The sequence below is a fragment of the Anabrus simplex genome, chromosome 1 (assembly GCF_040414725.1).
Source record: "Anabrus simplex isolate iqAnaSimp1 chromosome 1, ASM4041472v1, whole genome shotgun sequence".
NCBI classification, from domain to species: domain Eukaryota; kingdom Metazoa; phylum Arthropoda; class Insecta; order Orthoptera; family Tettigoniidae; genus Anabrus; species Anabrus simplex.
In genome coordinates, this window is record NC_090265.1 from 1,540,521,507 (window position 1) to 1,540,545,573 (window position 24,067).

Here is a 24,067-nt window from a genome sequence, read left to right on the forward strand (position 1 = left end):
ACTGTCGCTACAAATCACAAACCTATTGCGTACCTAACATAGTGGTACTACGCAAGTAAAGGCAACTCATGGTGTTCCCTGCGTGATGTTACTAATTACAAGTAGTTTCATGGTTCTAATTCGATCGTCCCTTGGTCGGCCCTTTTAGTCGCCTCTTACAACAGGCAGGGGATACCGTGGGTGTATTCTTCGTCTGCCTCCCCCCACCCACAGGGGGTGTGTGTTTGGTCCGCGAGAGGTATTTTATTTCCCTCAAGTCCGCCGGCAAGCGTAGCAGGTTCGTGGTTTGTTTGTTTCTTCACGTAGCATTCTTCAACGAATCAGACCATTCATTAGAATGGAACAAAGATGGCTAACACTACCCACTATTAATAATCTTGACCATAATGGCCAGTATTGGCTTAATCACAGTAAACTGAGAGATGGATGATCCGCCTAGTCAATACATTGTGTTAACATTTTCTTCTTTTATATTTACATTTCACATTTACATTATATCTAGTACATGTTTCGAGAATATGTACATTCTCTTCTTCAGCTAATTAGGTTAAAACCGGGCGAGTTGGCCGTGCGTGTAGAGGCGTGCGGCTGTGAGCTTGCATCCGGGAGATAGTAGGTTCGAATCCCACTATCGGTAGCCCTGAAGATGGTTTTCTGTGGTTTCCCATTTTCACACCAGGCAAATGCTGGGGGTGTATCTTAATTAAGGCCACGGCCGCTTCCTTCCAACTCCTAGGCCTTTCCTATCCCATCGTCGCCATAAGACCTATCTGTGCCGGTGCGACGTAAAACCCCTAGCAAAAAAAAATAGGTAAAAATTCGTGTATACAGTAAGACCTAATAAAAATGGGGGGCCCCTTTAAGAAAGCTAAAACTATGACAAGTACAATGTAACACATTAAAAATTGATGGATAGTGGCATGGAATTAAATTCCACCTTGTCATTTCAATATAAACACAGTAGGATAATGTCTATATGGATAAAATGTTGAGCACTGTTGCGATGTGACGTCACTGTGTCCTTGGTGCTCCAATACTCCCTTATAAAATTCAAGTAGGAGGATATTAAGAATAATGTAAAATGATGTAAACCCAAGTTGTCAAGCCGATACCATCAGTTAATACGTGTTTACGCAGCCAGGTTGGTATGAACTTTATATGGTCCGTAAGAAGGAGAGGTAAAATAGAAACTGTAAGTGCAAAAGTGTAACATGAACAAAATGAGAATACAAAGCGTAAAAAATTATTAAAACTCACCGACGTTATAATACAAGTAGTGCGCAAGGCTGTCATGCGACTGTCATCAGAAGAAAATCTTGACTGCCCTCGAGAAAGGCTTCTAAAACAATGAACGAACTTTGAATTTAGACGTTAGCCAACAGAAGTGCAAATGGTAGTTCATTCCTCACCAGATGGCTCCTCGGACGCGGTACATCGCTAGCGTTCGAAGCGGAGGCTGACGGAACCATCAGAATCATTCCGAGAGGGTCACAAAACATAACAACAGGCGTACGCACATATGAAGGTATGACACTAACACAAGTCTGGAATGAAACATCTGGCGATGAGATGAGGAACGTACGAATTTGGAAAACACTGAAACGAAATAACAATAGTGAAGAGACAGGCAAGGGAACTACCTATGTAAATCCTTGATGGCTGGCAACCAGGTATCACTTGATAGCCAGTGTCCCTGGTGAAATTGTTAGGATTTCTACGTATTTCCACAGCTTCCCGTATAATTCTGTGTGAATAAGAGCAATAGCATCTTGGAACATGACATCATGACCCGACGATAGAGCGTGCTCAGCCATTGCTGATTTGTCTGACTGGTTGAGACTAATATTACGTTCATGTAATACGAGTACCAATGGACCGGCATGTTTGGCCAATGTCTACCTTGCTGCAACTACAGGGAATTTCGTAAACCCCAGGATGTAAAAGTGGGGACAATTTATCCTTGGTTTTACCCAGACTGTGAGCAATTTTAGTGATGGTGCCAAACATGTTTTTATATTGTGTTTGCGGAGGACCTTGGCAATTCGATCTGTGGTGTTATGAATGAAGGCAGATAGGCAGTTCCCTTCACTTCTTCCTTCTGTGAGCTTTGCTTGGTCGTTTCTCTGGGTTGCGGGGCTCTTGGAACATGACATCATGACCCGACGATAGAGCATGCTCAGCCATTGCTGATTTGTCTGACTGGTTGAGACTAATATTACGTTGATGTAATACGAGTACCAATGGACCGGTATGTTTAACCATTACCCTTGAACGTGACTCTGAATGTGTCCATCTCCACCTCGATGTTTGATGGCTTACAAATTCATCTCGCCCTCTTGGGTGAGTGTCGTGAGAATGGCTTGCTTTTGTGCTGGATGGTGGTGAGAATCTGCATGAAGGTAGTGATTTGTGTGGGTAGGCTTACGATAGACGGTGTCCCAAGGAGCCATCCGGTTTCTTTCTTACTAGAACATCTAAGAAAGGAAGGCATCAGTCCGACTCCATCTCCATAGTGAATTTAATTGAAGGATGTTGCTGATTTAGGTGGTTTAAAAATAGATGAAGTTTCTCAGGACCTTCTGTCCATACCACAAATGTATTATCAACAAACCTCCACCATATCATACGTCTGACGGGCGCCGAAGCAATAGCCTCCTCCTCCTCAAAATGCTCCATAAAGAAATTAGCCACTACGGGAGAAAGTGGACTTCCCATAGCTACTCCGTCCATCTGTTCTCCAGGCGGAGATGGACACACTCAAAGTCACGTTCAAGGGTAATGGTTACAGCGATTTGCAGATTCATAGAGCCCTGCATTCCAGAGACACGACCAAGCAAAGCTCATAGAAGGAAGAAGTGAAGGGAACTGCCTATCTGCCTTACATTCATAACACCACGGATCGAACTGCCAAACACAATATAAAAACAGTGTTTGGCACCGTCACTAAAATTGCTCACAGTCTGGGTAAAACCAAGGACAAATTGTCCCTACTTTTACATCTTGGGGTGTACGAACTTCCCTGTACTTGCGGCAAGGTATACATTGGCCAAACATGCCGGTCCACTGGTACTCGTATCAAGAAACATGAACGTAATATTCGTCTCAACCAGCCAGACAAATCAGCAATAGCTGAGCACGCTCTATCGTCGGGTCATAATGTCGTGTTCCAAGATGCTCGAGCTCTTACTCACACAAGACACTACAGGTCCAGGATTATACGTGAGGCTGTGGAAATACGTAGAAATCCTAACACTTTCAACACGGACACTGGCTATCAATTAAGTAATATTTGATTGCCAGCCATTAAGGATTTACGTAGATAGTTCCCTTCCCTGTCTCTTCACTACAGTATTGTTATTTCGTTTCGGTGTTTTCCAAATTAGTACGTTCCTCATCGCCAGATGTTTCATTCCAGACTTGTGTCAATGCCATACCTTCATATGTGCGTACGCCTGTTGTTATGTTACGTGACCCTCTCAGAATGTATCTGATGGTTCCGTCAGCCTCCGCTTCGAACGCTAGCGATGTACCGCGTCCGAGGAGCCATCTGGTGACGAATGGACGTACCATTTCCACTTCTATTGGGTAACGTCTAAATTCAAAGCTCGTTCATTGTTTTAAAAGCCTTTCTCGAGGACAGTCGAGATTTTCTTCTGATGACGCAGTGCATAGTTCTCTGCGAAACCTTATTTTCTTGACACGGCGTAAGCCCAAAAGCCTATAGCATGTCTGTAAGTACGGGCCGTGAAAGCATCAATGGCATCATCCTACTGTGTTTATATTGAAATGACAAGGTGGAATTTAATTCCATGCAACTATCCATCAATTTTTAATTTGTTACATTGTACTTGTCATGGTTTTAGCTTTCTTAAGGGGGCCCCCCATTTTCAGTAGGTCTTATTTTATACACGAATTTTAACCTAATTAGCTGAAGAAGAGAATATGCACATTCTCGAAACATGTACTAGATATAATGTAAACGTGAAATGTGAATATAAAATAACATTTTAACACATAGTACTGACTAGGCGGATCATCCTTCTCTCTATTTACAGTAACACTACCCAGCTTAACGGAACATAGAGAAAACAGATAAGTTTTAACAGAGATATGATTGATGGTGGTGATTATTGTTTTAAGAGGAAGTACAACTAGGCAACCAAGGAGGTGAGTTATTATCCACAACTTGTCAGATGTCAAATGTCAATTAAGAGGAAAAAACTGTGTCAAATTTCCCTTTGAGAAAATCAAATGATCATAAATGCCTTATAATGTCTCTCGGTCAAGGTCATCCATCAACGGTTGCTAGGTAACATCGCATCACACGTTTTGTATAGCTAATATATCATATGACCGCCAGCTATAAGGCATATTTATGTCAAAAGTTAAGTTGAAGAATTAATTAGGAAGGTGAAGAGAATATTTAATAAAGCTTGTAAATTGTGCGGCAGCAGATTAATACTGAATTTTAAGTTTCAGGTGTTCATTTTTATAGAGGAGAAATGAATATCAAAGTGAAAGTTCAAATAATTAAGATGGACAAATCTTTACGAAGCTCTCACCAGTATGAATAACCATCGCTTTCTGCTATGCACTACACGCCTTTCCACTCCGGCTGAGAGCGCGTACACTGAACTACTGTAGCGTACAATTTCTCCACTACCCACCTCTCAGCACTACTGGGATGTCGGTCGGTCGGCAGGCACTATTTTATTTTTTTCGCCATCATGTATGGACTTCAGGTCGAAGGTTAGTAATAGAGGTCTGTCTCGATTGGTAGGGTGAGGAATCTGAGACTTAAGAATACCATCTTCAGGGCTGCCGACAGTGAGGATCGAACCCACTATCTCCCGAATGCAATATCACAGCTCGCTCGGTACTTTTCAATTTGATAGTCATCTCATCATATTCACATTTGTCTTGTGGTTATCAGTAATCTATCTTAAAATTACGAAACAATAGTTTTATACTGTTTGACGACTGACAGTGTCAGATTGTACACTTCTACACCAGACAACCTCTTCGAAAAGAATAGGCAACGGGAAGTTTGTAGGAGGTTGATATACTACATGAACTATTCGCAAGAGCTGGTTCTTTTCTCTCTTTTTTCCAGAGCTGTTTACATTTCGACTAGCCTCGGCATGTGTTGATGTATCCTAATGACAAATGTCTCAACTTCTTTTCATGTAACAACTGCTGCTTTGTTGCCATTTTAACAATGAGGCAGCACACTTTTTCGGCCTCATTCATTCTTTCAGTTTCTAGAAGTCTTTCTTTGACGAGATCTGCCACTCCTGTTTGACACGATGCGTCTCCTAGATAACGACTAAATATGCCCCAAGAAGGCAACTTGGATAAATTATTTCGTGCGAAAGCATAACCCTTCGGAGAAATAAATAGCCAGATAACGCACTGTTTTATGCAGTTCTCTGACCAACGGACTGACAGCTTGTTGTAACCGAAAATTCGGTCCAGTATGAATGAGGTCTTCGAATCTTCAGGATTGTGCTCTTTGGTGTCCATTATTGTTCTTAAATTAGTATGATAATGATTGCTGAATTCATCCACCTTCGCTTTCTCTATGTCCAAATATGCTTACAGCTTCTTTATTTTTCTGAGTGGTGCGCCACTATTTCAGTATGAAACGGTTTTGTCTTTGTCAGCTTCAGGACACTTATTCAGTTATTGGTTGTGTGTACTCCAATAGACTTACTAGCACTATCTGCCAGCTGACTGATATAAGCATTGTTATGGTCAACACCTAATTCATAATCGACATTCTCGTCTCTCTTCCTCTTCTTACCTGTGTTTTTTCATGGTTCTTTACTAGTCGCATTTCTAGCGTTGAATTTAGCATTTTATACTCGGAATAATCTTTAAATAGCGAAGGAACAACATTTTCTTTCCTTATTTTTAGTTCGGGGCGGCAAACTGCTCCATCAATTTTAGACTACACACAACGGAAGTTCTGAATTCAAAATTTGGAACAAGGCTGTTCCCTGACATGTTTTTCCAGCCATTTCTATCTTACAGTAGTTCTGCATCACATGGGAATTCATGAAGTGAAATACCTTTACTTTTCCTACTCAGGCTTTTGCAATACGGCACACAGAAATAAACCACTGTATATTTATAATATGCCGGTAGCTACAAGTGAAAAATTATACTTTAAATGATTGCCAGCTTTCATTTTATTAGACCATACGAGGTATATTGTATTAACTGAATATACAAAGTGGCCTACCGGGCGAGTTGGCCGTGCGGTTAGGGGCGCGCGGCTGTGAGCTTGCATCCCGGAGATAGTGGATTCGAATCCCACTGTCGGCAGCCCTGAAGATGGTTTTCCGTGGTTTCACATTTTCACGCCAGGAAAATGCTGGGGCTGTACCTTAATTAAGGCCACGGCCGCTTCCTTCCAACTCCTAGGCCTTTCCTATCCCATCGTCGCCATAAGACCTATCTGTGTCGGTGCGACGTAAAGCCACTAGCAAAAAAGAAAGTGGTCTGGTTATTTTGCTGGGTCTTAATTCATTTACATTCTTATGAATTAATCAGGACCTTAAGTTGGCATGCAGTTTTAGATACAACATTAAATTAGGATCATACTAACATAACATTTTAAATTTACTTATACGTATGTATGTATATAAACTGACTATCAGAAGATAAATAGATGGGTAATAAAGCCAGAAAATGAAGTCCCTAAAAGATCGGGAAATAAGTGGTCAGAGGAAAGAAAACTGGCACACAGTCTGTTAGAAAGGCGAATCGTAAATGTAATGCGTGATCCAACAGGATCCATACGCAAATAATAATAATAATAATAATAATAATAATAATAATAATAATAATAATAATAATAATAATAATAATAATAATAATTGTTCCGAGGGTATCTGTGGAACAGCAGAAGTGGAAGAAGGTGCGGGCTGGAATAGGTCTCAACTACAGAATTAAAGTTAATTTGAAACTTTAACAAAGGTTATATTTTCTTTTGAAAATCAACAAATAACAGATAACAACATTCAACAATTTCCACTAGGTGAAATAACAACGAAAGGCAGATACAAAATATTTTTTCCCGTTCAGGGTTTTTTTTTTTTTTTTTTTTACCAGGTTTGTTTTGGGCTCCGAGCCCCACACTCACAATCTTTGAGCGATTAGCTCAACTTTACCAAGTTACCAAATGAACAAAGGGGCAGAAAACCCCATCATGCCAAGGAGCACTAGCTCCTAATTACAATGTTAAGGAAAAGAGCATACCCGCTCTCAATTTTACAAGCCTCTCCAAGGCAACAACAAACTTCACTTCTATCTGCCCTCAAGGCACACAAGGAAACAGGGGTAATTAATACCCAACCTACGGGGCCTTCGCATGAAGGAAACAAAACGGGTTAAGTAAATGGCCCAAAATACCAAATGAATGGAGGCGATAACTTGCACTCCTACACCAAGTTTTGGTCCAAAACCTATGTGGAGCTAGGCCGATCATACAGGGGCTAATCCCAAGCTAGGGAGGTGACACGTATGAGAAAACTTTACTACATTAAAGAAGAGAAGAATGGTTATGAAAACGTAGTCACCTCCTTTTCAAAAATGAAGGGGAGTCGAGAGGGTGAAGCACTCTCTATCCCAGTAATTTATAGATTTATAATATATAGATTTCACATAGATAGAAAATAATTTACATTTTTAAAAGGTAGGTTACATACTAAAGGTTTCGAACCCTCCCCGAGAGTTAAAGTGCTGAGCTAGCAAGACATGAAGATGTTAACAGGCCATTACCTTGTAGATGAACTGCTGCTTGAAGAAAGAGGCGCTTCCCGCCCCCTGCTACATATTCACACACTAAGAAAGATGTTACTGAAGTGGCACCGAGACAAGAAAATCAGCAGTTTATATACCCTCATGGAACATTCGAGACCTTTCATGAATGATAACAACCCGCCCACAAACTTTTATTGGCCAACAGCAAAAACTACTTACACAAGACGAGGAAGAAACACCTTATTGGTGGAAAATTAATTACGTAAACTCATGATTGGTTACAAGCAAAACGGGCGGAAAGAAAGGATTTATATTGCCAACCCACAAACCACAGAACAAAATTTAGTAAAAATAAAACTTACGAATACAATATTTCTTCAAGAAAGTTCATTCCATTGAACCAGAGTGTGTTACCATAGTTTTGGGTAGCGACATCTGTTAGAGAATGTTCAAACTTCTTGATACGGAGCAAACAAACACAAATCAAAATAGACACAGTTCAGAACACTTCAAAATTACCAAATTTACAGTAGTGACATCTTCCGAGAAACCGTTGAGTTAATACAGTTTGTTAAAGTTCAGGCTTTCTCCTGTAGAGAAGTTTCAACTGGCGCAATATTTGAATTAGCGGCGTGGAGGTGTACCACCCGGTACAACAACAACAACAACAACAATAATAATAATAATAATAATAATAATAATAATAATAATAATAATAATAATAATAGACGTATAAACGTATATATAGACCACTATGCGTACCGGTATTTTTCTCTATATCCGGAATTATGCTAAATTCTCGTACATACCACCCTGAAGATAACTAGCACTGCAGTATTTCACACCAAACCATACGTACTGTTATAGTATGAAACACCAGCTAATTTCAACTTAAAACCACGGTCTCAGCAATAGGTTCCTAGATCCTATACATGCAGAGTGACACCCTGCTAGCGCTCCTGCGTGTAAAACGGTAACCATCACGTCTTCGCACAAGAAAGCACAGGAAGTGTGGAGAGGAGTGTAGTGCATAGCAGAAGGCGATGGAATAACATAATAATTATAGCTGGCGCCAACAGGCACTACCATTGGCTGAAATTTTTGTACAATGTTATGCGAATCCCACAATTCTGCACGACGAGATGTTATCGCCAACTCACGTACTGCGGCGCAATAAAAATTCCTAAACCAATACACCAATATGACTGACACAAATGAAAATTATTAGATTATTACACACATGCAGGTATGTTAGACCCATCTCTTAAGTCATTAATTAAAATTCTGAACAATGTTAAGTATAGATAGCACTGCTGTCACAGTTATTTTTCACAGGGGAAATAATAAGCACACATCCATCCATAGGCAATGAGACCATTTCTTATTTCATTAATCTAAATTCTGAACACGTCAAGCATAGATTGCGCTGATGTCACTCTTATAATGTGCTTTTCCATAGGGGAAAGAACGTAATAGCGATCGCTCTTATGAAGAAAGGCTCGAAAGTTATTATAAATACACAGGTAAATTACACCAATTACTTCGTTAATTCAAATTTTGAACACTGTCGAACAATGCTCTGCTGTCACTTTTACCATTATTTTTTACCCCTGTCCACACTGATGGTCACTTCCCGGACCTAACCATAATTATTGTTAATTATTCGTAGTATTGGCCCGTCCGAGTCCTTAGCCGAATGGTCAGCATCGGGGCCTTCGGTTCAGAGAGTCTAGGGTTCGATTCCCGGCCGGGTTGAGAATTTAAATCGCGTTCGATTAATTCTTCTAGCTCGGGGACTGGGAGTCTGTGTTAGTCACAACACACCATACTACCTAGTTGTTTTTTTTTTACGTCGCTCCGACACAGATAGGTCTTACGGCGACGATGGGACAGGAAAGGTATAGGAGTGGGAGGGAAGCGGCCGTGGCCTTAATTAAGGTACAGCCCCAGCATTTGCCTGGTGTGAAAATGGGAAACCACGGAAAACCATTTTCAGGGCTGCCGACAGTGGGGTTCGAACCTACTATCTCCCGAATACTGGATACTGGCCGCACTTAAGCGACTGCAGCTATCGAGCTCGGTCACCATACTACCAACCACCCCAAGAACACGTAATAGTGATTATATCCCTCCACATAGGGTTGGCGTCAGGAGGGGCAACCGACCGGGGGGGGGGGGCTGCATACCTTAACGGAGAGGAGGGTAGAGGTCAGCAGCTGTCCAGAAGAAATTGTGCACACTGTTCTTTGAGGGTAACGCACTTCTGAAAATATATTCGCAGAGCCAGCCAACGAAATGAAGCTTTATCCTCCCGAATGTCGGAATAGAATAGAACCAAGTTCGTACAACGAAAGTTCAAATTTCTTAAAATACGTGGTGTTCTTTCCACTAACCCGCCAACCACACTTAACACCGCTGTTCCAACGACAGCACATAATAATCAATTTCGCCCTCTACATTTTGATCACTTTAGTTGTCTTCTTATTAGCCCGTGATTAACACGTAAATAAACTTTCGGAAATATGTTTAAAATCATTAAAATCACTTATCTTTACGCAGCAACCTTCACACACAATATTCATATTTAAACAAATTATTGATTACCATAGCATCAAATAATTTATTAACTTAGCAATTAATAATGTATTGCTTTATCAACGAATCAATTAAACAGCGCGCCCACACAACGCCCCTCGCAGCCAGTTGGTAGCATTCGCAAGGAACTAAGTACGTTCCTAGGGAAAGATGAACATCAGACAGCGGTACCTCCGCTGGTGCGAGTTTGGAGATTTACCTTAAGATGTCTTGGTAACAGGAGTCGACTGGAGGTGAGGATGATCGATCGTTAGCGAGAGAAGAACTTATCCTCCTCCAAACGCAGGACCGAAAGAAGACATACAAGATAAATGTTTAAAACGCTCTCATTTAGATAGATCTCTAATTTAATCCCTCTTTTGTTTCGTCAAATATGTTGTTGTGAAGTAGTATAAGCTAAGGTCACAGGATAAATAATTAACTGTGACATAGCTAACTTGAAAGAAGTGAACACGGTCTTCAGGATCTATTTATCATGGGCTCTTTTATTTAGAAACTAGCTGATGTACCCGTGCTTCGCTACGGAATTCTCAGAAAGACTGACTTGGTGGTTCTCCTAATTGAAGTCAACAAAGGTCAGTAGGAATGTAGCGATTAAAAGCAATGTTTTCATATAAAATACTCGATCAATTGAAAAACCGCACACTTTCTCACTTTTAACGAACAGTACTGCGGTGCCGATCAAACAGTCCAAAGTTCCAGAGCTGGAATGACCAGGCCGCAGACTGCCGTGAACGCTACTCTGGCATTATTCCGTTAAATGTGCACAATGCTTATTACAATCACTGACTCAGAGTACGGATTTAATTAGCTCGAATGATATGATGAACCAGTGTATTACGTACCAGTAGTATCAGAAAATTTATGAACCACAGGAATGGCATGCTAAAGAAGAAAGTTATCTAACTCTCCATCTACTTCCCGCCAATATTCAGGCAGGCTGTTACACTCGGTACGACTGGGCGAATTGGCCGTGCGGTTAGGGTGGTGGTGGTGGTGGTGGTGGTGATTATTGTTTTAAGAGGAAGTACAACTAGGCAACCATCCTCTATATAACACTAATCAGAGGGGAAAAAATGGAAGCGATCCGACACTTCGAAAAATGAAGATATCGGCCATAGGAAGACAAGGGCCACGAAGGGCGTGAAAATGAAAGACTCCCTAGCCCTCGCAAACCTAATAGCGTCGGGGTCGGAAAAGAACAAGAGTTGACCAAGGGAGGTCGGATAGGATAGATGAAAGTGAGGAGTGTGGTTAGGGACGCGCAACTGTGAGCTTGCATCCGGGAGATAGTGGATTCGAACCCCACTGTCGGCAGCCCTGAAGATGGTATTCCGTTGTTTCCCATTTTCACACCAGGTAAATGCTGAGGCTGTACCTTAATTAAGGCCAAGGCCGTTTCCTTCACACTCCTAGCCCTTTGCTATCCCATCGTCGCCTTAAGACCTGTCTATCGGAGATGAGTGGCAACGGAAGACACAAAGCACATCACAACAAACAATCGTCAATGTAATGTAATTGTTTATCAATTTTATGAGCTTTCTATATTGTAGGCGTTCACATTCAGTTTTCATTCGACTCTGTGATATCAGGGCGTCTTATGAAATATTTATGGCCTAGACTGCAGTTCCTTATCCTCCGACTTCACATGCCGTTTTTCATTAAATTCTGTTTAGGCCTACCCATTTTTTCGTGACTCAGTGCTGATATGGACTTATTAACAAAAATCCAAATTCATGAATATCTCCGTGATCATAGACGATACGGTAACAATGTATAAGACATAAATGATCGGAAATTTAATACTATATAACTTTACTTATGAGGTATTTATCGATACGACCGCTAATAACAAATATTTGAGAATTAAATTTTAGACCTTCCCCTAAACTACCAATTTTCTCAGCGTGATGATGATGCTTGTTGTTTAAAGGGGCCTAACATCGAGGTCATCGGCCTCTAATGGTACTAAATGAGATGATATGTAATAAATTATAAGTTCAAAATCCTCCACTGCCAAGAATTCAAAACGTAAGGACGAAGAATGAATGGATGGATATGAATTTAAAACAATCAGTGGATCAGACCCCCAATGCCTCACATTCACAGAAACTGACGAAAACAATAGTAATACTGACCAAGGGACTGCTTCTATAGCATAATACTGAATCGATGATGCTTGTAGTCTAAAGGAGTCCAAAATCCAAATCATCGGCCTCTCATAATGGTAGTTATCGCTAGGAAAGCAGAACCATGGTATCTGTCATGTTGCGGTACTATTTAAAAGTAGCGTATACTCGCAGTATTCCACACTTTATGGTACTACTCACAGGTAATGAAATTCGCACATGTAATACAGCCCTATGGTGTTTCGCACACTGCGGCGCATTTACAGGCAACGCAAACCTATGGTGTTCATCACATACGTGTACTAACCACAAGGACTCGCACTATTCCGTGGTGTTCTTCATATAGTGGGTACTAATCATAGGCAAGCCAGAACCATGGTGTCGCTCACCCATGGTGTCGCTCCCAAAGTGGTACTAATCACAGGTAGGCCTACTGTAAAAGCCGGCAACGCACTCTGTTGTTACTAATCATAAGCCTATTTTGTACCTAACATAGTGATTCTACGCGCAAGTAAAAGCGACCCATGGTGTTCCCCGCGTGGTGGTACTACTCACAAGTAGTTTCATGGTTCTAATACAATCATCCCTTGGTCGCCCCTTTTAATCGCCTCTTACGACAGGCAGGGGATACCGTAGGTGTCTTCTTCGTCTACGCCCCCCACCCACAGGGGTTTCTCAGCGTTAATACAATTATGTATAGCCTAGATTGTAGCGACTTATTCCCAGACTTTGCATACCGATTTTCATTAAATTCTCTTAAGCCGTTTTTTCGTGATGCGTGTACATATGTACAGAAAGACAGAAATTGCGGAAAATTAAAAAGTGCATTTCCTTGTTACTGTGCACACGAGCAATACAGAAATGCCATCCTTTTTAAATTCTGAGCAATGTACAGAAAAAGCTCTTACATATGGATTAAGATTATGTAAGGTTAATCTTCACGAGATCATAAATTATTTTAAAGTTTCTTCTTCTTCTTTTCCAATCACCCATCTTTGGGATACGTCAGATCAATCACTTCTTAGATGCTTGTGCTCGTTTCTTCTCCGAATAGTTCTTCATTCTAACTGATCTCCTCCTCCTTTCCTCCTCTGATATCTGAATCGGTTTTCTGGTGTTCTTAACTTGGAACCTCTTAGTTTTGTCTTTGGTCACGGTTTTGGCTGTACCATTGTTTAACATGAGTTCGGTAATCTTAAGATCTCTCGGATCCTTTTCAACTTCCTTAAACCAATTGGGTTTAGCCTTTTTTTTTCTTTTTTTCTTTTTTGTAAAAGAAGTCAAAGATCGGTTTAGTTAATCTGTCAGGATTCATTCGGAAAATGTGTCCATATTCCTCCTTTTCCTCATGGTATCCGAGAGTCTTTCTGACTTTGCGCGGAGGGTTTAGTTTCTATAACAAAAAAACTTGTTTGTTATTTTGTAATTTGGGACCCATGATCTTCCTCAATATTTTCCTCTCCTTGATTTCCAATTTCTCCATTTGCCCTTCCCTCCCCATGACTAGTGACTCTGCTGCATAGAGTGCTTCCGGCTTAATTACTGTGTTCTAATGCCTTAATTTGGTGTTCCAAGAGACGGCCTTCTTACTGTATGTGTTTTTGGTTTTCTGATTATAGATTGTCAAAAGTGAATTTCGCAATTATTATGAATTAGACAGGGACCCTAGTTACTCAGTATGTTAAAGGTATTATTTCATCATACAGCAAAATCTGAATTTGGTGCGTTATTTAGATAATTTAGATGTACAGGTGATGATCTACGGACATCAGAGAGTGAATGTACACTGACTGACAGAGCAAATGCAACACCAAGAAGGAGTGGTCAGAACTTTATGCCAATTGCAGGGTAGACTGACGTCACTGAGGTATGCTCATAATGTGAAATGCGCCGCTGTGCTGCGCGCGTAGCGAACGATAAATGGGACACGGCGTTGGCGAATGGCCCACTTCGTACCGTGATTTCTCAGCCGACAGTCATTGTAGAACGTGTTGTCGTGTGCCACAGGACACGTGCATAGCTAAGAATGCCAGGCCGCCGTCAACGGAGGCATTTCCAGCAGACAGACGACTTTACGAGGGGTATGGTGATCGGGCTGAGAAGGGCAGGTTGGTCGCTTCGTCAAATCGCAGCCGATACCCATAGGGATGTGTCCACGGTGCAGCGCCTGTGGCGAAGATGGTTGGCGCAGGGACATGTGGCACGTGCGAGGGGTCCAGGCGCAGCCCGAGTGACGTCAGCACGCGAGGATCGGCGCATCCGCCGCCAAGCGGTGGCAGCCCCGCACGCCACGTCAACCGCCATTCTTCAGCATGTGCAAGACACCCTGGCTGTTCCAATATCGACCAGAACAATTTCCCGTCGATTGATTGAAGGAGGCCTGCACTCCCGGCGTCCGCTCAGAAGACTACCATTGACTCCACAGCATAGACGTGCACGCCTGGCATGGTGCCGGGCTAGAGCGACTTGGATGAGGGAATGGCGGAACGTCGTGTTCTCCGATGAGTCACGCTTCTGTTCTGACAGTGATAGTCACCGCAGACGAGTGTGGCGTCGGCGTGGAGAAAGGTCAAATCCGGCAGTAACTGTGGAGCGCCCTACCGCTAGACAACGCGGCATCATGGTTTGGGGCGCTATTGCGTATGATTCCACGTCACCTCTAGTGCGTATTCAAGGCACGTTAAATGCCCACCGCTACTTGCAGCATGTGCTGCGGCCGGTGGCACTCCCGTACCTTCAGGGGCTGCCCAATGCTCTGTTTCAGCAGGATAATGCCCGCCCACACACTGCTCGCATCTCCCAACAGGCTCTACGAGGTGTACAGATGCTTCTGTGGCCAGCGTACTCTCCGGATCTCTCACCAATCGAACACGTGTGGGACTCATTGGACGCCGTTTGCAAACTCTGCCCCAGCCTCGTACGGACGACCAACTGTGGCAAATGGTTGACAGAGAATGGAGAACCATCCCTCAGGACACCATCCGCACTCTTATTGACTCTGTACCTCGACGTGTTTCCGCTTGCATCGCCGCTCGCGGTGGTCCTACATCCTACTGAGTCGATGCCGTGCGCATTGTGTAACCTGCATATCGGTTTGAAATAAACATCAATTATTCGTCCGTGCCGTCTCTGTTTTTTCCCCAACTTTCATCCCTTTCGAACCACTCCTCCTTGGTGTTGCATTTGCTCTGTCAGTCAGTGTATATACAATTTGGGAAGTTCTTCATAATGATAACAGTTGGCCGTGCGGTCAGGGGCGCTGTGAATTTGCTTCCGGGAGATAGTGGGTTCGAATCCCACGGTCAGCAGCCCTGAATATGGTTTTCCGTGGTTTCCCATTTTCACCCCAGGCAAATGCTGGGGCTGTACCTTAATTAAGGCCACGGCCTTTCCTATCCCATCGTCGCCATAAGGCCTATCTGTGTGTGACGTAAAGCCACTAGCAAAAAGAATAATAATGAGGACAACCTAACTATAAATATGGTAGATTTTGCTGAATAGCATTGTACAGTAGATGATGTATGAATGATGTATTTCAATAAGCAATGGTATGCAACGTGTTATGTAGGAAATATCTTCGAGTATGATACTACACAATAATTTAAAGGTTAGAGTATCGGATGAATAGTGTTTTGAAGTATATCACAATTCAAGTATGTCAGAATGTCTCCAGAGCATGAACTCGCGAAGAAAGAGGTTATGTGTCTTGTATTTGTTTATACATGGATCATGCAGTCATAGAGGCGATATATGTGTGAAGATTTGTTGGATTAAAATATGTGGTCCGCATTTTTCCTGATTTTAGATATGTTTGCTCTACAGACCCTATTTTATTTATTACAAGTTATATTTTCTCCTATGTTGTATGTGAATATAGGGTCTACCTATATGGTGGTGGTAGTAGTATAATTTTCAACATTATCTCGTTTGCAAGAAGAAAGATGCAACGTTGTATTGTTTAATGTCTGGTAGGCCTATAAGCCTCCACTCAGGTAGAAGTAGGTTATTTATTTACGAATATAACTATTTTAAATTATATTTGTTTTCTTGCTCAAAAGAGGAATTAGTATGAAAGGATGGTAGGAAATCTCACTCCGAAAGATGAGTAAACATAAGTGTAATGAATGAATTCCACAGTACAGTTTTGTAAATGCTTTTATTTCAACGCAGAGAGTTTTATCGGAAAAATTAATGTAATTTGCAGGTACACGGATATTGAGTTAACGATTGAATTTTATTAACAAACTAGCAAGATACCCGTGCTTCGCTACGGTATTATACTGAAATTTATAATTGAATGTTGATTTAGATATATAATCAGCCGAAATTCGCGATCTGAATCGTTTTCTGCGAGAATCCGCCAAAATTCGCGATCTGACTCGTTTTCTAATAGATTATGGCAAGTTTCCTCCCATTTTTCAATCTTTATTTCCAGCAATCGATTTCGTACTTCCCAGGCTAGGTCCAGGTATTCCACCCTGTCAGTTGGGTCCCTAAATCTTTGCCATCTTTTCTTATAAGCATTTTTAATATGGAACAGGCGGTACTGAACCCGCGGCCAGACTGCATTCTTAGTCATTACCCGTCCAGGACCCGTTTCCACCGCGGTCCGCACATTTGACGACGGTCCAGAACATTATTATTATTATTATTATTATTATTATTATTATTATTATTATTATTATTATTATAGATGTTCTGGACCCCACAGCAAGATGCAAGACCGCTACTTGGCGGTAAATTACATCTGCTGCCATTGTTATTGTTGAGAATGTGACTAGCAACAATGTCGCGCGTAGGCAAGTGTGCGGGATTTCTGGCGATACGAATGACATACTTCCGTGCATTATTGACCTTATTATAGAGGTGAACAATTGGACGGTCAATCTCATTCCTATCGTTTATTTCAAATGTGTTTACATTTTTATTCATATGCCAGGAGAATCTACTGTAATATAAGAACGTTCTCCGAAGGAAAAGTTGGCTGTTGAAAACGAACCCAGGAAAGATTAAAAAGATCGATTTATGATCAGAATAAGTACATCGAAAATATACAGCCTGTTTCCAGTCATTCGACAGGGTCAGGAATGGAATGAATAAAGCCCCATCTAGCGGCGACAGTAGGAATTGTGCCGGCTGCCGAAGCACTCCTCTGGGGCAATGATCGATGAATGACAAATGAAATGAAATATTGGACAGTGTTGCTGGAATGAATGATGACAGGGAAAAGCGAAGTATCCGGAGAAAAACCTGTCCCGCCTCCTTTTTGTCCAGCACGAATGTCACATGGAGTGACCGGGATTTGAACCACGGAACCCAGCTGTGAGAGGCCGGCGCGCTGCCGCCTGAGCAACGGAGGCTCCTTATAAGTACATTATGAACAGCAAAATCAATTGGTCTCACCTCCTTTTACACCCCATCGCCGTTAAGTTTATTTACCCCCCCCCCCCCAAAAAAAAAATTAAAAGAAGGAGTGTTTCTTTATGTTTAAAGGAGATTCCAAACCCCAATGTTCACGTCTATTACCTTGAGTTTTGAGATATAAGTATCCCCATAAAAATAATTCGCTTTTTTTTTTACTTCCTTTCACACTTCTCCCCCCCCCCCCCGCTTAAGTGAATTTTCCGGCAAAAAATACTTGTTTCTTTAATAGTAAAGGATCTTCTAAATAGCAATTATCACGACTCTAACTTCTTCAGTTTTTGATTTATGTGTCCTCATGAAAGGAATTCAATTCCTTTCCACTCCCGCCCCCCCCAAGATGGTTTCCCCCACAAAACGCGTATTTCTTTGTTTTTAAAGGAGATCAAAATACCAATTTTCACGACCGTAACAACTTTAGTTTTTATTAGATGTATGTATTCTCATACAATTAAGTCAATTAATTTTAGAATTTCCCCCCCCCCCCTTCATTGGATTTTCCGAGAATACGCGTTTCTTTATTTTTAAAGGAGATCCCATATACAAATTTTTAGTTCTGTAATATATTCAGTTTCTGAGATATATGTATCCTCATTAAAGGCATTCAACCCACTATTCACCCTTTTACACCCCTCCTATTGGGATTTACAGAAAACGAAAAAATACTTATTCCTTTACTTTTATAATAATAATAATGTTATTTGCTTTACGTCCCACTAACTACTTTTTAAGGTCTTCAGAGACGCCGAGGTGCCGGAATTTAGTCCCGCATGAGTTCTTTTACGTGCCAGTAAATCTACCGACACGGGGCTGTCGTATTTGAGCACCTTCAAATACCACCGGACTGAGCCAGGATCGAACCTGCCAAGTTGGGGTTAGAAGGCCAGCGCCTTAACCGTCTGAGCCACTCAGCCCGGCGCCTTTACTTTTAAAGGAGATTCTAAATACCAATTTTTACATCTGTAAACTTTTAAAGTTTTAAGATATAGACACATTCATTTTAAAAATTCAACCCCCCCCCCATTATCCGGATTTTTCAAAAACGAAAATATACGTGTTTCCTTATTTTTAAAGTGGATCCCCAATACCAATTTTCAGGTCTGAAATATCTTCAGGTTCTGAAATATAAGTATCATCATTAAAGGCATTCAATCCATTTTCACCCCTTTTCACCCCTCCTATTGGGATTTTCCGAAAAAAATACGTATTTCCTTATTTTTAAAGGAGATTCTAAATACCAATGTTTACATCTGTAAACTTTCAAAGTTTTGAGATATAGATACACTCATTTTAAAAATTCACCCCCCTTTTCACCCCCATTATTTGGATTTTCCAAAAACAAAAAAATACGTGTTTCTTTATTTTTAAAAGAGATCAAAGGTACCAATTTTCAGGTCTGTAATATCTTCAGTTTCTGAGATATAAGTATCCTCATTAAAGGCATTCAATCCATTTTCACCCTTTTTCACCCCTCCTATTGGGATTTTCCGAAAACAAAAAAATACGTATTTCCTTATTTTTAAAGGAGATTCTAAATACCAATGTTTACATCTGTAAACTTTCAAAGTTTTGAGATATAGATACACTCATTTTAAAATTCCAACCCCCTTTTCACCCCCTTAGCGAAGGAATATCCAAAAATCCTTTCTTAGCGAGCACCTACATCTTCATATGAATCTTTGCCCAAAATTTCATTTCTTTATGTCCAGTAGTTTTGGCTCGGCGATGATGAATCAGTCAGTCAGTCAGTCAGTCAGGACAAGTTATTATATATATATAGATAGATGATTTATAAGTGTACATAACTACAGAATTCTGGTAACCGTGATTATGTCAGTAGTTGAACTATGCTTGACAAAATCTTCGACTCCACTTTCGTATTTCAATGAATAACGCCATCAATCTTTATAACTTACAGAAAAGGCTTTCTTTTTCTATTATTATGTATCATGTCGTACAATACGACATTTTCCCATTATGATTCAATAAAGAATATAAGTATATAACTATCCAGACAATCTATCCAATGGTTGTAATTTTGTTTGTAGTATAAATACTTATCTTAATCCAGTTTATGTACCAATAACATTAAATAAGATACACGTACCATCATATCCAACTTGTAACTTAAGCGAAAAATGAATCTTATGTACCTCACTGAATAGGTTCAGCGACGGCAAATATATAAGAAACAATGTAGAGAGGTGTAAAGTATGAATTATTATTATTATCATCATCATCATCCCGAATTCTGAAATGGATCTTCCGGAAATATAGTTAAGTTTTATTCCTCTAGATGAAGTTGAATTAACAACTGCCACTCACATGCAGACACCGCCAGCGCCGTCATCGTGCACGCTTACCTGAAAGAAAAACAAAAACCTGATTAACAAGGATATACATGAAATACATATCGGGTGTCTCACCGAAGAGTCGTCAGACGCCTTTACTCCGGTGTTTCGGAAGATATTTTCAATTTCGTTTTTGTAATGTGTAGGTAGAATCAGTCCAAGCAAGGAATGCCCTTCAAGAACATCATGCGGCGTCCAGTGTCAACGGAAAACGTTTTGGTTCTTGCTGAAATGGTTAAAGTATAATTTTATCTGCGCAGTCGATAGAACAGCCCCAAGTTAGTCTAGTACAATAATACGTTCAAGGATATTATTATTGACGGTGTCAGTACAAGAGAAAAAGTTCCACATATCCGTACACTTCCTCGCTACGTACCTTCGCCTTACCGCGGTGCATGATTCTTCCACAATGTCATACAACAGGCTAACAGTCGCTACAGGAAATACTATACAGGTAGTAACTATTCGAATCTCTTGTTGTACCGTCACCGTCAATAAAATCCTTAAACAGAACGTTGCATTAGACTAATATGAGGCCACTTTATCGATTGGGCACATAAAATTACACCTTAAACAACATTTCATTTTCAGTGAGAAACAAACAAGACGTTTTCCGGCGACAATGGACGTTGCATGACGTACCTGATGAACATTCCTTGTTTGGTCTGCCTTTACATACACATTATACAAACAACATCTAAAATATCATCCGATAAACCATAGAAAAGGCACCTGACGACTCTTAGGTGAGACACCCGCTATATTACAAAAATGTGTCATAAAGATAAAAAGAGGTTCAGAGTCTTTCATGAAAACACTAGTGACAATACAAAAACAGGGCAGGGCATTAGAAGACTCCCTGACTGATACTTCAATCGACAAACAACAACACTATAAGCATCAAACACTCCAATACCATTTCCCCTGAATAACCACAACATACAGGCTGAGTCCCGAAGGCTAGTTAGATCCCCAACAGTTCCACCGCCAGCAGTCACAGAAAGCCTGGGCGCCACTGAAGAGTCGTGGAAAGGAAATGAGGAGCTAGGTAGTTCCTGTTGCCTGCCTTCTCGATGAGGCAAATGATTCTATTGCATATACAGTATCTCCGAAACTAACTGAAGTATTTAAACCACTCGCCCCTGCAAACCATACTTTCACACAACTCAACACACGGACTGAATGCCTGAGGAATGATGTCACTGGTGTCGCTAACACCAAAGTCGAGACAGTTGATGATAGTAACAAGTAACAAACTAGAACTGGCGCATCCCAGCAAAAAGGTATTCTACCTTCTGAACACGTCGTCTCACCAGAGATGGATCTGAACAGACAAAACATAATAAGTATATTAGAGACGGCATAGCCTCCCCTGCGAACCATGCGACCTTGCCGCGGTGAGGAGGCTTGCGTGTCCCAATGATTTGGGTGCAAGCATATCGTACGGGTATCTGTCGAGAGACCAGCCTAACGAATGGTTCATCGAAAGGGGGTAGCAGCCTTTCGGAAGTTTCAAGGGCGGCAGTCTAGATGATTGACTGATATGGTCTTGTAATAATACACAGCATGGCTTAGCTGTGTTGATACTGCTACACGGCTGAAAGCAATGGGAAAGTACAGCCGTAATTAACTCCCGAGGACATGCAGTTCTCTCTCTCTCTCTCTCTCTCTCTCTCTCTCTCTCTCTCTGCACGAATGAATGATGTACTGCTGCTGGCCTCCTCCTGGGTAAAATATTCCGGAGGTAAAATAGTCCCCCATTCGGATCTCCATCTGCTCAGGTCAAACATACATCGGGAATGAGATGGCACTTTTTCGTTTTGTTTTTTCAATAGCATCTTGGAAAATTGAGATATTCCACTTGCGTTCGATAGAACATCTGCGATCGACGATCTACATGTCAGTAGTAATGTCAGGGCGAATAGAAATGTGTGGGGCCTACGCGAGAAGGGGCAATCATCAGGAAGATGGATACTGACATTCTGCGAGTCGGAGCGTATGATGTTACAACTTTGAATCGTTGTGGTACGTTAGAGAATCTGAAACGGGAAATGGATAGACTAAAGTTAGATGTTATTGGTATAAGTGTTTAGTGATGATGATAATGGTGGTGATGATGATGATGATGATGATTGTTGTTTAAAGGGGCCTATCGAGGTCATCGGCCCCTAACGGTACGAAATGAGACGAAATGGAATGACAAATTAAAAGTCTAAAATTCTCCACTGACCAGAATTCAAAGCGTGAGAACGAAGAATGAATGGATGGACATGAATTTAAAACAATCAGTGGATGCGACCCGTAATGCTTTACATTCACACAAACTGACGTAAAAGAATAGGATTACTGACCAAGGGACTGCTGCTATAGCATAACACAAACTATGATGCTTGCAGTCTAAAGGGGGTCTAAAATCCAAGTTATCGGCCCCTCATAACGGTACTGATCGCTAGGAAAGTAGAACCATGGTATTTGTCCTGTTGCGGTACTAATCAAAAGTAGCAGAGACTTGCGGTATTCCACACATTATTGTACTACGAAGAGGTTATGAAATTCGACATATAATACAGACCTATGTTTTTCTCACTTTGCGGCGCCATTTACAGGCAATGCAAACCTATGGTGTTCATCACATAAGAGTACTAACCACAGGGACCTTCCCCTATCCCGTGGTGTTCCTCATATAGTGGATACTAATCACAGGCAAGGCAGAACCATATCATCCCATGGTCCTGCTCATATGGTGGTACTAATCACAGGTACTGCAAAAGCCGACCGCACGGTGCTCCTGTGTGCTACTAATCACAAATCTATTTGGTACATAATATAGTGGTACTACGCGCAAGTAAAAGCGACCCATGATGCTCTCCGCGTGGTGGTACTAATCACAAGTAGTTTCATGGTTCCAAGACAATCATCCCTTGGTCGCCCCTTTTAGTCGCCTCTTACGACAGGCAGGGGATACCGTGGGCGTATTCTTCGTCGGCGTCCTCCACCCACAGGGGGTTGTGTGTTTGGTCCGCGAGAGGTATTTTATTTCCCTCAAGTCCGCCGGCAAGCCGGCTAGGACCCCCCTATCCGCCACCTGGGACGCGCCACGTGGGAGTATCACCTCTCCTCCTGCTACGCCAGCGTAGCAGGTTCGTGGTAAGTGTTTAGAGTCCTTGTTACTGTGCACACGACCGATATAGAAATGACATTATTTTTGAATTCTGAGCAATGTACAGACAAAACTCTTATTTTTTATATATAGAAGTACGGTAGTGTTTAAAATAATTTATTGGCATTAAGAATTGTAGCCTGAATTAACATTACATAACCTGCTGTCATTTCTTGATGGATACAGTACTTTGGCATCCATCTCTTGGCACAGGCCAGAGTATGGTGTAGCTTCCACCGAAGTCCCAGTCAACATCCATGGATGTGACAATATGGAAGTTGCTGGGGTATGGGTAGTGCTGAGTAATGACATTCAGAGCATGACTAGTGCATCTGAGTGTTATGCAAGGTGCTGCTCATAGGATCAGTCGTGCTGCAATAGTACTTTCTGACCCAGCGAGGAAAGCAATGGCAAACTACCTCACTCCTCATCTTGCCTAGTACGCCTCATTTTGGTGCTGCCATTGGTTTTTCGGGTTTCCTTATAACCGCATAAATTTGGTGGTGCTATTTGAGGATCCAACCAGCCTCTGGGCTGATGACCTAACAGACAGACAACCAACATTTATTTTGTTAAAAATATTTTATCGATCGCTCTTGCAGTCAACAGATATGACTCCCTCCCGTCTCTGTATGTTTGTACCA

At 41.5% G+C, this 24,067-nt stretch overlaps 1 protein-coding gene across 8 annotated transcripts in view; it reads right to left on the bottom strand.

Annotated features, from left to right (window-relative positions):
• The window catches only part of LOC136858482 (early estrogen-induced gene 1 protein), a 611,382-nt gene that overhangs the window by 348,243 nt on the left and 239,072 nt on the right, over positions 1-24,067 (bottom strand). For 3 of the 8 annotated variants that reach the window (XM_068225564.1, XM_067138050.2, XM_067138051.2), the window contains exon 2: positions 20,238-20,275. The exons of the other annotated variants lie outside the window; for them this stretch is intronic. In XM_068225564.1, coding sequence (XP_068081665.1) covers positions 20,238-20,275 — 38 coding nt within the window. The remainder of the gene's footprint in view (positions 1-20,237; positions 20,276-24,067) is intronic. 8 annotated transcript variants of the gene reach the window in all.